Raw genomic sequence first — 13,939 nt, 5'->3', positions numbered from 1 at the left:
TCCAATGTGATTTGCCCTTTTGGTGCAGGGAACTAGTAAGTTGAGTTGAAGGAAGGCATGATGTGCTTGAAAAGTTCAATTTTAGGTTCATCTCATCTTTTCCAGGGTTCTGGAGTGCAGCAATAGCCTAATTATACAAAAAAGGGTGGCCACAAGGGCCCACATATGGCCCATCCAGCAGTTTTGGATGGCTTACTACGCGCGCTTGTGGCCACCCCTTTTTTTGCATTATATGACCTTGTCTGCACCCAGGATACCAATTTTTTTTTAGATTAAGTGAAAGCAAATCTTTATGTAACATGACAGTACAAATTCCACTTCTTTTCACTCAGATGTAATTAGAGCTCCCCCCCCTTTCTTTGTGTTCAAAGGTCCGGAGCATTCACTATGTAAAATTTTCCTATATCATGTGCGTTCACTAGAATGGATTAAAAGTACCCCTTATAGGCCTTATCTACACATGTTTCTGTAACTTTACAAGAATATAAAATCCCTTCTGTTGAACACATGTGCTATGTTACATATACTTTAGTGAACTCCCCATGTCAACGGCCCCACAAATCCTGTGCACTAAACATTAAACACTAGAAATCGACCAAACAAGGAGCCAATTTTTACTTCCTTGTGTCCACCTAGTGTTCTTGTGAAACATTGCTAATGATATATATTCAACATCCCCAAATGAGGACATCTTGACAAAGTTTATGATCCACTTTAATAAGAATAACCATTAATGATTAAACTGAAATCAAAATATTGCTTGAATTTCTTCAAGGTGGAGTGATTAAGACTTGCGACTTGAATCATCGCACAGGCAAATCAAAATATCCATAAAAGTAAACAATATTTCTCAGATCTGTATGAAACTTCAGTAATCTAAATTAAATACTCTCACTCAATGCGACACCATTTAACAAAAAAACATATTTATATTACATTTATAGAGGAATCCAGCCTCATGAAAAATAATTACAAATGGAGACAATGTTGTTGTTGTTAGGCTTATCTTACAAGTATTTGTCTTCCTCATCTAGAGATTCATATACACTTGAGTATTTGTGTGTCTATGACACTAGGGAAGATAGTAGTACTATATGGATGGCTTCTATGAGAGCTCCTAGAGAGTCCCTATTGGTTCAAAATTCTAAAAAACACCTACTATTCTTATCAAAATCTTTTAACATGGTAGTGAAAGATTCCTCAAGGAACAAAAATAGAGTGATTTCCATCTCTGCACATGGTTGCTTGCTCATGTCCTCTTAAAACAAGTTGAATCTGTAAGTAAACAAAAGATTATGTGAGCACAAAGTTATAAAGTACAAAATGATATCATTCCAATTATCTAATGACAATTATACGAAGAATAAATTACAAGAAAAATCTTTGACGACTCTCCATAGATAACACAACTTACTTACATTGTGAGACTCAAATCACATGCTACACAACTATAGATGGCGCACCAAAGTCATCAACAAAATAGCACCACCCAGTGTTATGAGGTGTGAAGCCTAAACATTGAAATCCATAAAGAGGTTAATTCTCTCCAGCATGATAAACTTAAAGATGGAGATGATGTTAAGCTCTGAATGTAAGCTACAAGGGTAGTTTTCTTACCATTATATCTTTATGTTGGAGATGAACCCTTGCAATGCCCACGCGATATTCACACCTCCTATTGTTGTGGTATGCAACTCATGTGAGCTCATACTTTTGCCACCTTCGGGAGTAGAGGTTTCCATGTAGTGTGAGTGAATGAAAGTAGAAGGAGTAGAATCTTGTTTCATGTTGTAATGGAGATGAGAGAAGGGAGAGGAGCTAGCTTGGTGTGAAACTATGTGGTGGGTAAAGGGAAGAGATGGAGGAGGAGCTTGCTTGGTGCTACAATGGAGGTGGGAGAAAGCTAGCAGAGAGATAATGATGGACTATAGGGGGTGCATGTGGTTGTTGCAGCAATGGAGAGCTTGGAAAAAGGTTTGTAGAGAGAGAAAAACATTTTTTAGCTATAGAATAGGTTTGGAAAGACTTTGGAGGGTGAAAATAATGTTTTAATTTGTTTTTTAAAAAAATCAATTTTTTGGATTTTTTAGTGCACGTTTTTAACTTTTGAAGGTCAAAAATACTTTTTTGACCATGAAATAGGTTTGGGGACCTTTTAAGGAGGGAAAACTTAAAATTTGAAATTTTTTGAAAATTTGAAATTTTTTGAAAATTTGAAATTTTTTGAAAATTTGAAATTTTTTGAAAATTTGAAATTTTTAGTGTATTTTTAAATCCGGGCCAAAAAGTGGGGGAAAAGAGGTCAAAGTGGTCCCCCCCCCCCCCCCCCCTCTTTCCCCTAGCCACCTCCCTTACCTTCTCACTAGGTAAGAGACAATTAAGAGGTGTAAGGCTACCTTGTCCCCCTACTTTTTTGAGGGTATAGAGTGTGTCCACAACCCTCTTCCTATTGGCTGACCTCTAATTAACCTTAATCCCAAAGGGCCCCTAGAGGGTTCATATTTTTCCTAATGCATAGCTGGTAAGCACAATCAGGTTGCCGATGCACTTTCACGACGACCAAAAGTTAATGCGGTGTCTATAGCTACTCACAATGATCTATCCTCTATGATAGATGAGTATGCTACTGACCCTGACTTTAGAGACATAATGTCAGCCCTTGCTTTGGGGAAGAAAGAAGAACCATTCACCTTGTAGGATGGTTATCTTCTCCACGGAAATAGGCTATGTGTTACCCATTCCCTTCGTGAGAAGGTTATGTATGAATCCCATGCTCCTCCATATGCAGGGCATAGAGGTATTCAACCTACTCTCGGAGGAGTAGAGACGTATTTCTATTGGCCTACCATGAAAGTGGACATACAAGAGTATGTTTCAAAATGTGTAGTATGCCAAAAGACCAAGTATGATAGAGGGAAGCAACCTAGATTACTCCAGCCATTGCCTATTCCAAATTCACCATGGGAGAGTATATCCATGGATTTCATCTTTGGATTACCCAAGTCTATCAATGGGAATACAGGAATATGGACAATAGTCGACAGGTTTAGCAAGCAAGCACATTTTATTCCTGTCAAAAAGACTATTAAGGCACACCAAATGGCAACTCTCTTCATATCTCAGATTTTCAAGCACCATGGATTACCCACATCCATCGTGTCAGATAGAGATCCTAGAATGACCAGCAATTTCTGGAAAGGTCTCTTTGAAAATCTAGGAACAAGATTGAATTTCTCTTCGGCCTATCACCCACAAACGGATGGCCAAAGTGAGATAGCCAATCTTACGATACTCGATCTACTCAAGACTTATGTTACCGAAGTAGATCAACGCTCACAATGGGAAAAGTACTTACCTCTTGTAGAGTATGCCTACAATAATACTGTACATACTTCTACGGGAAAAGCACCTTTCGAGATCATTGAGGGAAGACCTAAAAGTCCCTTGCTACTCAAAGTACATGGGAAGATCTTCGCCGCCGATGAGTATAGCCGTGACCTACAAGAATCTTTTCAAAAGATTAGGGAGGCTATAGTCATCTCTCAACAAAGGCAAAAAGCTGTTGCTGATAAGCACAGAAGAGCCTTAATGTTCAAAGAAAATGATTGGGTCTTACTCAAGTTTCCTAAGGCTCGATTAAGGCAAACGACGGGCAAAAATCCTACGGGCCATCAAAAGTATTATGCTAAACTAGCAAAAAGATACTATGGTCCTTTCCAAATCTTGAAGCCCATCAATGAGATGGCTTATCAACTCAAGTTGCCCAACCATTGGCTTATACACAATGCCTTTCATGTAAGCCTACTTAAGCCCTACAAAGGAGAGCCACCAACTGAACCAATTATTGAAGACCCTCCCGAAGTTGAAGACCAAGAAGAGGTGCTACAACCCGAAGCTGTCCTTCGGCATAAAGACAAGGTACTATGACATGGTAAGATAATCCGACGGTATCTTATTAAGTTCAAAAATTATCCTTTTGAAGATGCTAGATGGATGCAAGGAGTACAACTTAAGGATAGTATGAACCTTGTCAATGCTTACAATGCTACATTAGAGTAAGCAAATGTACAATTTTTATTTATTTTTAAATGACTCATGTTTTTGTCTTATAAGACTAGTCCTCTTTTTAATTGTGCACAAATTTAACTAGTATGCATGCTTAGAATCATGTTTGTGATGACGACGTCTCTCAAACACCAAGTAGAATTTGTCACTCTACTTTGGGAGAATGAAATGGACTAAAGAGCAGACATGCTTGCGGCAGCTATGTCTCCCAAGCACCAAATGGATTAGTCATCCATCTTGGAAAGATGTCGTACGGTAAAAAAGGGATCCTCTACCCGCTAAGTACGATTGACTAATGACTAAGGCTTTATCTCTTCTACCTCATAGTCGAGGACGACTATGATTTCAAGAGAGAGGTAATGTCATAAAATCTAATATCTAACCAACCCAAATGATTTTCTCATATTAAATTGATCACTTAATGTGGGAGAATAAACGGGAACAAGTGTTAAGATATAGATATGTGCTTATAGATCTATCTCAACACGAGGCCAATAGTAAAGGGGCCCAAATGGGAGATGGTCTATCAAGAGCCAGGCTAACCAATGGAGCATAAGACCTTAGGGTTAGCTTCATTGAAGACCTCCAATAATGTGTGTAAAAGTCCTTTGACCTTAGGTAAGCTAGGGCTGAGCTTGAGGTGGGAACCCGGCCCAAGCTCGAGGTGCTTGTCGTGCTTGAGGTGCTTGTCCTACTTGAGGTGCTTGTCATGCTTGAGGTGCTTGATTAAGATGCTTGAGGTGCTTGACTGGCTCCATGCTTGAGGTGCTTGACTTGGTGCATGATTAAGGTGCTTGAGGTGCCTTGAGAAGCTTGCCTGAGATGCTTGTGGGAACACCCCCTACTTCAAGTGCTTAGTCATGCTTGATGACTAAGGGGCTTGCTCATCCAAAGTCAAAAAGATCCCTACAAGGAGGGGGGCGAGCCTACAAGGGAGGGGGATGAGAGAGAACACACACACACACAAGGGAAGCCCCAGCTTGAAGAGGCAGCAAGGACACTTGTCAAGTTCCTCCTCATGTTGCCCTCATGGTGTGCCTGAAGCCTATTGGTTGGCCACCCAAGGGGTCCAATGATAATTTAGGATATTTAATTAATTGATTTTGCATTTATCAAGTCCTCTCTCTCAAAGGGGAAAGGGGGACACTTGTCCCAAGGCTACCCATGTTGCTTGTAATGGCTCCTGCTTGTGATTGGCTAGGCCTGGAGGGGTCCAATGAGCTTCAAGCATGAGCTACAAGGGGGGGTCGACCCAAGCAAGCTAGGGGGGTGCTTAGGGGGTATACTCACCCACACACACTCACAAACACTCTCATTGTGTGCTATGCAAAGTGCAAGAGCTCCCTCTCCTTCTCCAAGCAAGTAGAGGTTGAGAGCCTACACCAACACTCTTGGCTATGGAGTGCAAATCCAACCAAGACCCATGCTTCAATGCTTAAGCTTGCCATATCCTTCTCCTTCATTACTATGCTATTATGTATGCTAGCAACAAGAGTATGATAAGTGAGGAACTAATTCTTTCTCCTACGAAATGTTTCTTCTTCCTTTTCCCTACCCTCATTCCCTGCTAGCTCTCTCCACCTTCGAAGGTGTTTGAGGTCTTGGGACTGAGGCTTGGGATAGTTAAATCTTTCTTCAAGTTTATGTTATGTTTGTGATGCATGAAGCTTTCCATCTTCATTGCATCACCTAGGTCACAAAGAACACAAAGACTGTATTGTAACAAGTCTCTCTTAATGGGAGAAATCATAATACAAATGCCTATTGGAGGGGGGACCGGCTCCACATAAATCCGGTCCTCAACTGTTGTCATGTTCTCTAAATTCTCTCTCTTGCAAAAAGTATTGTTCATGCCAAGTTAACTAATTGCTATGATTATGTTGCTATCTTCAATTATGTTCACCCGTTATGCTCACCAAGTTATTTCTCAAAAGTACTCTCATTAATTTCCGCTACTCTCAAGTTAAATAGGCCAATTCCATTACAGCTCTTACTTTTTATTCTTGTAGTGAAGAAGAAGAAAAAGATTGACAACTTCCATCTTTATGTGTCCTCTCTTCTTTTTGTGTATGTGTGCTTGCAAGAGCTTGAGCTCTCTTCTCTCTTGTCTCTCTCAACTCTCACAGGCCCCTATGCTAAGTCATGGGATACTTATGTTACGACTATTAGTTATTCTACGCCTATTAGCGGTACCCTAAAGTTTGATGACATAGTTAGTAGTTTGCTTTTTGAAGAAATTAAATAGAAGTTTGTGGATCAAGGCAAGCAAGGTTCTACCCTTAGTGTTGCTTGAGGTAGAAAGAAATTTAGGAGGTGGTCTCATGAATGCGATACATTTTGTAAAGATCATAGTAAGTCTTTGGATTAGAAGAACATTGAATGCTTTCGTTGTATGAAGAATAGTCACAAAGGATGGGTGGAGGCAGTGAAGCGGAACATCAAGAAGAGGTCAAGGAGGAGGCGGAGCAAGAGGCTAAAGTGGAGCATAAGAAAAAGAAATCACTACTTGTACACACTACCCTTGAGAAGGAGAAGGTACGGCATGCCCTTCGGCTCAACATAAGAGTCATTGGCAGAAGACTCGACACATCTGGTGGGTACAAAGGAGAAGAGTCACCCCCCTTAAACAAGATTTGGAGATCTTGAAAAGACCTGACGAGAGAGGGCCCTCATCCTCCAATTCTCCTCCAAAGAGGCAAGGACCTCTTTCTATAGAAAAAGGGTAATTCTACAAGAACTCATAGGCTACCCATTTACCTAGATGACAACCTCACATCAATACAAGTAGAACATAGACATGCATACATGCCTAGGATGCTCATAGCACATGAAGAAAGGAAGAAAGCATCATATCGCATGGCCGGTCATTGATGGCAAGGTCATTGCATAGGGACTCATGGCCTATGGGACAACACATCATGAGGAGATTCACCTTGATGTTTGGAAGTGCAATGGTGATCTATGGACACACCCAAAGTGACTAGAGGAGGTGATCAATAGTTGAGACATTGTCCTACTCATAGAGACACACGAGAGGCCAGAGAGGGGCCTATCGAGGAACCATGGGTTCCAATGGGAGTTGCTCATTGGAAGTGTACACAACAAAACACTTCTAGAGGGCCTGGACGAGTCTCCATTTTTTTCAAATAGGAGTGATAAGAGTAGGATACATGTTGTAGCACAAGATCCAAAGGCCCATTTCATTTGGATCCTCTTATAAATTACACAATAGCAGATCATATACAACACCCTTTATTATTTAGAGTACCCACATGCTCCAAATTTGCTACCATTGACCAAGGGAAGGGTAATGGGGGGAGTCATCGTACACATGCTTGATGGAGGGGACAGTGGTGTACTCTACACCAGGGAAGTTCTCCTCATGGAAGATTTCATAGACACATCCCCCACTACCTATGGGCACCTTTCACTCAGATTAAGCTCCCAACTCCCCCCTCCCCTCCCCAAAGGGACTATGCCACAAAACGGTTGGTATGATGATGAGTGCAAAGGGCTTTACTACAGCCTCCGAGCACAAAGAGCTCTTGTAAAGATTAGAAAGTAGGAGGCTAGACAACAGATGAAGACTCTCACACAGTCCAAGTGCCAAGCTTTTGAGGAGATAAGAGGAGCTCGAGCTTCACCACCGGTTCACGAGCATTGATAGTGACAGACTCTTAAGAGAGCCTCATCTGACCACAACCATTGAGGACCCAATTCCTTGACAACCTTCAACCTAGGGCCACTCAAGCCATGACATACCATCTCCACTTTCTTCACTCTAGATATGAGCCATGAGCCAACTGTACCGCAAAAAATCTGATGACTACACAGGAGAACAAATTGAGCACCTCATTTACACAGCCGTCCAAAGATCACGCTACATGAACACATACATGCCACATAGCTCACAAGTGGCAATCAGTTAACTATGAGCATCATCACATTGGCTAGAGATGGACATGAAGAGAGGTTCTACCAACTTTGCATAGAGAGGGTGATTGAGGACGAGGAGCACTTTGTTGCATATGTAAAGCAAATGAGAGTGTTGGAGAGAGATATGAGGCTCATTTCATAGGATAGCCCGCCCTACAACAAAACACGGAGTCTAGAGATCAACTGTCAATTTGGCCATTAGACAATGTTGACAACACCTGTAGCGGCACCAAAGGATGGTAGACACTCACAACTTATACATTTTCTTGTAGAGGACCACAACCCTATTGCCACCCATCACACACAAAGAGGAGTCACCTACAATGGGTTGAGACAATCACAACCAAGAAATGCCCTCGAACTCTAGGATACAAAGCTTTGAGACTCCATTGCATGTAGATCCAAGAAATCCAGACTCACCACCACCAAGTAGCACAAGAGAAATTTGCTATGATGTTGGCAAACCCAACCACAATCATACGTGCAACCCTTACACCACACCCACCCATGTACCAGACCTTACACCCTGATATAGGATGGAGCTAGTAAGCTTGATGCACTTCATGATTGTGCTTCCCTAAGCTTATGGATGGGCACCCATATACACCCACACGTCTCCCAAGGTATGCATGCATAGATCCTTGCTCGTATACTGTTTCATGTGTTTTTGTAAGGTCACACAAGGCATTGATACACTAAATACACACATAGTGAGAATCATGTTGCCCACACTTAGCGCTAATCTCAGGACTCTTAACATGTGGGCAATTGGATTTTGCTTTATTCAATTTAAGGTCCAAAACTTCCACAAACAACTTGAGAAATACGGAACATCTAAGTTACATAGTGACTCCTTCTGAAGTTCTCCTACACAAGATAAAGGTTGATACCAAGTTAGTTCACAAACAGCTTTACACAAGCGACCAACATGCACAAACTGCATGCCAAGGCATTCAACCTTCTACTTTCACAGCCCCTCTTTAGTAGCATTGGCCACTTTCCCTATTTGAAGGGACCCTCTACCCAACCCCAACAGGCATTGGATACAAACACCAGCTACATGAGATGTCGTGCTCATTAGCAGCTCTACTAGAAATCCCTGCCTCATAAGCATGGTTATCACATTCACATCCCCATATCCCCCTCTACTCCTGGTTCAAGATCAAAGAGGCTTCCTTGCATTTTGCTTCATGGACTGCAAAGTGCCAACAACTTCATACTACAAAGAAATCGAAGACAATTCCTACGTCTGTTCAAGCAATTATTGAGAAGAAAAAGAAAAAGAAATTGAATTGACTATTTGGTACAAGAAAAAGAGATTGAAATTACTCTTTGGTGACTAAGGGCACGACATCTTGCCAGCAGAGCTTACCCTGCGGAAAGCAGATGGATAATCGCTGTAGAGCGTAACGCATGAAGGAACTTGGAGCCCTTGCACAATACATATAACTCTCACCTACCAATTTAAGCATAATCCCTGTCCATGCAGAAGAACAAGGAAACAAAAAACTGCACCGGAATGTAATAAACAAATATTGAATTTTGAACTGAACTTACTAAAATCGTGCACATCTTCTCTCAAAGACCAGAGGAAGACGAGCACAGCATCAGGCCGTACCCAATCGATTCACATCAAATGCTTTCGCCTCATCAACCAGGTAGATCGAACCATCATCGAGGCGATCTTAGAGGTAGGAATCGAGGTACTGAGCATGCTATGTCAGCTGCAAGGTGCGAGATTTGGATACCCACGGCAGCATCAATGGAAGTAAATTACAGACAAACCACTCAAACAAACTGAATCGAGGTACTGAGCATGCTATGTCAGCTGCAAGGTGTGAGATTCGGATACCCACACCGAACCACAGCAGCATCAATAGAAGTAAATTACAGACAAACCACTCAAACAATATGGCACACTGGATCACCGGAAGTAACAAACTTACAATTTCTCAGTTCAAAATCCCGAAATTGTAGTTTTGTTACTTCCGCTCATGCCAGTGCCTAAGACTCCAAAATTTATTCAACAACTTCCGCTCTTTTTCCATAGTAGCTTTGTCTGTTACATTAAGTTTTTAACTCTGCAAAACTGTGACAATACCACAGACAAACCTTCCTGAAGACTACCCACAGTGGACAAAAATGTGCATCCTACACCTCCAATGTATGTGACGTGCAAAAACCTCAGTAATCACTTCACCTCCATGATCTTGATAACAGATGCAATTCCTATCCGATGAATGGCTACAACAGCATCACCAACTTTGCACAGCTTTTTAGCAGTTGCTGCTCTTAGTGCGGACTCAAGAATGGCATCAGTGAACTCGCTATCCGTCGCTCTAGCTGAGCCCTCCGCAAGAATAGGCAGCATACCCCTGTAGACAAGGCTATGCTTGGCAGGAGACTCCTCGCTGCAAGACCATGACAGATTATCTGTTGTCAACTCAGGGACCGCGACCATAAGAATGGGTACCGAGGGCCTATACTTTGCAACTAGCTTGGCTGTTGTCCCCCCTCTTGTGAGCACTACAATAAGAGCTGCTTTTACCTTATTGGCAGTCCTCACCGCCGAAGAAGCCAGGCTTTCGAGAGGGCTCATAGGTAAAGGCACTGATTTCATGACCTCTTTGAAAATTGCATTGTAATCTAACGACCATTCCGCTTCCAAGCAAATGGAAGCCATAGTCTTCACTGCCAACTCAGGATAAGCTCCAGCTGCACTTTCACCACTAAGCATCACAGCATCGGTTCCGTCAAGCACGGCATTGGCCACATCTGTGGCTTCTGCTCTTGTTGGGCGTGGGTATTTGATCATCGACTCCAGCATTTGGGTGGCTGTCACAACAGGCTTTCCTGCTGCGTTACATTTGTATATCATCATTTTTTGTGCCAAAAATATTTTCTCCACAGGTATCTCCATGCCTAAATCACCTCGGGCAACCATGATTGCATTCGACTCCCGTAGGATCTCATCAAAGTTAACTAACCCTTCCTGATTCTCTATCTGCATGAATAAAATAGGAAACCATTAGCCCAAAGTTACCAAAAGACCACCCTCCAAGCAGACTTGAAATCCTATGTACACAACACTGTAACAATAGGAAACACAATTTTAATTCCCAAACTAAGGATAGCAAAACCATTGTGAGCAACAGTGAAAGGGCCTATGCTCAAGTGAAAGGAAACTGCAATAAAGCATACACATCATTCTCATGAGTATCAATTCCTGTATAAACAATGCTTCACCAATACTTCATTCTGTCAAACTACCTAATTAAGAACTTAAAAAGTAACCCACCTTAGACATAAGATAGATGCTCTTTGCATTCTTTCCAAGTAAATTCCGAACATTGACAAGGTCCGAACCTTTTCGGACAAAGGAGAGTGCAATAATGTCTATCTTATTTGGTACACCCCAGATTATGATGTCGTCCACATCCTTTTCAGTTAGCGTGGGGAGATCCACAACAACACCTGGTAAATTCACATTTTTCCTTTCACCAAGCACAGCCGTATTCTCACATTTGACTATAACAGTCCCAGCCTCTGTGTCAGTCGACAAGACTGTGAAAGTGATGGTACCATCTGAACAGAGGATGGTGCTTCCAGGCTCCATATCCTGCGCTAGCTTTTTGTAGCTCATTGAAATCATTTTTGAATTCCCTTTCAAACTGTAATCTGTAGATATGGTCAACTCTTGACCTTCAACGAGTTGAACAGGCTTACCATCCTCCAAGAACCCTGTTCGTATCTCTGGCCCCTGAAACATAACCAAGGAAAACCATGAATGCCCATGTCGACTTGTGAGACTTCAGGGGAGAAAAATTTCTCTTGAAACAGCAGAATGGTGGACAACTTTGTTTATAAATGCTTGGACACAAATTATATGTACAAGGATCATTCAACCCACAGAAGCAAAGGAATAGTGCCCAAAAAGTCCTCTTAGAACAGCACAATGGTGAAATTGTGTGGTACACAAAATATATATACAAGGCATATTCAACCCACATGTATAACCAAGCTGCACGAAGATGCAAAGGAGGAGTGTCCAACCACTCCTGCGTATAAACGTCACACAGCTATAGAAGTAATCACACCTGTTCACAATAACAGCCTTACAGTCCAAGAAACAGAGCTGATGATGCAGCGGGGTAAAACACACTAGGAAGTGAAAATGACTAAAAGTCGTCACAATTCCATCTGCCACTCTACTCCCTGTGGAGGGGAAGGCCTCTTTTTATAGCAGCACTCATGGCACATGCGAGGTCACAATCTCTTAACAATAATAGTACTGAAGAAGAGGAGCACTCTCTAACAATAACCATCCCATTGAAGACCATATTTATATGAATGCTTAATTCGAGAAGAGCAGATACAATGAGCAGCAAAACATGGTTAAGCTGTTTCATAAAGAGTACAAAGCCACACAAACCAGAAAAGAAAACACAGACATTGCATCCCACAGCCCTGTAATTTCCTGCAAGTGCACATGTGTACATGACCTTCTACTTTTGTGCTTAACACGCCACTACGAACCCCTCATGAGAAAAGTGTGGAGCTTTTTACAACCCTCTCAACAAATAAAATTTCATGTCAAGCATCAGGCAATCCAACACTTTGCTTCAATTTTTGGTTTTGAATAGCCAATGGAATGCCCTAGCAATGTACACCTGCAAGGCAATGGAAAGATGGGCCAAACTGACGTTAAAAATAATGGCGCAGCAAAACCCAGCCTTTACTAACATACTCGATAAAAGTAGACAGCTTGAATACCGTGTAGCTCAACGCGCATCTATGTATCCATAACCTCTCGATTAAACAGCTGCAAATCATCAATATGACCAAGTTGAACCTACTATTGATTCCTGAACAGGGCAAACAGCATTGCAACATGAGGCACATCGGGAAAAAAGCGTAGCTAACCTTTGTATCCAGCATAACAGCACACATGATCTGTGTATTGTGTTGGGCAATTCTAAGGTTATCCAATGTTTCCTGATGATACTCGTGCGATCCATGCGAGAAGTTGAACCTCGCAACGCTCATGCCAGCCCTCAGCAGACGCTCAATGATGGGCACGTCTCTTGATTTGGGGCCGAGAGTGCATACAATCTTGGTTTTCGGATACCCTCCCGCAACTTCTGTAGCTCTGCTGACCAGTGCTTCCATATCCAAAGGTGCCATAGAGAGAGAGAGAGAGAGAGAGAGAGAGAGAGAGAGAGAGAGAGAGAGAGAGAGAGAGAGAAGAAGAACAAGAAGAAGAAGACAGTGGATTCCTAGGAGAATTAAGAAATGCAAGCAATTAAAGAGCTGCTGACAACTTGACAACAGTCGATGAAGAAGAATGGGAAAAAAACCAGTCCGACGGGAAAAAAATTCAGACCGATGTACAAAAAATAAGTTGTTATGTCGGAAGGTTGGGCTATGGAAGGCGTGCTTCTCAGGAAGGCGGCTATGGAGACACACAGTCACACAAACGCTAGGTCAAAATGCGGGCCGAGAAAGAAGAAAAAGTGCAAGGCGAGTGTGTACTTTATTAGTAGGGTTTTAAGCCTTCGGGGGTGGAGTGAGGAGCCCGTGTGTTGCCTTACTATAATCCTTGTTCTCCACGTTTCCGCGACAGAGAGAGAGAGAGAGAGAGAGACCCAAGAACCGGGAGTCTGGGACGGCTATGGATTAATGCTTTAAAGCTCGAATGTTAAAGAGCTACCTAGCAGAAGCAAGAAATGTGAGAGAAAGGCACATAGCTATATTCTATACGCCCATGTAAATGAAGGGAGGGGGTGACCCTTGTGGAGAGCACTAGACACGCCTTCTCATTGATTTAGGACTCTTCCATTTCTCAAAAGTCATGTTATGTAGCCTAATGTATGTGTCTCCTATGTATGCCATCCACGTGCTCATCTCATGGTTTTGTTTGATACTAAGCTCATTAAGA

The 13,939-nt window shown here is 42.1% G+C and overlaps 1 protein-coding gene and 1 long non-coding RNA gene across 3 annotated transcripts; both read right to left on the bottom strand.

Annotated features, from left to right (window-relative positions):
• Nucleotides 1–988: 988 nt before the first annotated feature.
• Nucleotides 989–2,295, bottom strand: LOC147447321 (uncharacterized). The gene is made up of 3 exons (XR_015189622.1): nucleotides 1,618–2,295; nucleotides 1,419–1,511; nucleotides 989–1,275 (listed from the first exon to the last, which is right to left on the bottom strand). It is a non-coding gene; the product is annotated as an uncharacterized LOC147447321 (long non-coding RNA).
• Nucleotides 2,296–10,019: 7,724 nt separating this feature from the next.
• LOC147447320 (pyruvate kinase, cytosolic isozyme-like) lies at nucleotides 10,020–13,722 on the bottom strand. 2 transcript variants are annotated; one of them, XM_086523163.1, is made up of 4 exons: nucleotides 12,925–13,158; nucleotides 12,775–12,823; nucleotides 11,300–11,761; nucleotides 10,020–11,005 (listed from the first exon to the last, which is right to left on the bottom strand). In XM_086523163.1, exons 1-4 carry the CDS (start codon nucleotides 13,017–13,019, stop codon nucleotides 10,193–10,195), a joined length of 1,419 nt encoding a protein of 472 aa, XP_086379289.1. In that variant the 5' UTR covers nucleotides 13,020–13,158; the 3' UTR covers nucleotides 10,020–10,192. The 2 variants fall into 2 exon arrangements, with proteins under 2 accessions (XP_086379289.1, XP_086379288.1); XM_086523162.1 differs by lacking the exon at nucleotides 12,775–12,823 and having other exon boundaries at nucleotides 12,925–13,722.
• Nucleotides 13,723–13,939: the final 217 nt, after the last annotated feature.

This window comes from Adiantum capillus-veneris, chromosome 11 (assembly GCF_014529385.1).
Source record: "Adiantum capillus-veneris isolate H3 chromosome 11, ASM1452938v2, whole genome shotgun sequence".
Lineage (NCBI taxonomy): Eukaryota > Viridiplantae > Streptophyta > Polypodiopsida > Polypodiales > Pteridaceae > Adiantum > Adiantum capillus-veneris.
Note: the sequence above shows the minus strand (reverse complement) of the source record. Positions and strands in the feature narration are given on the sequence as shown.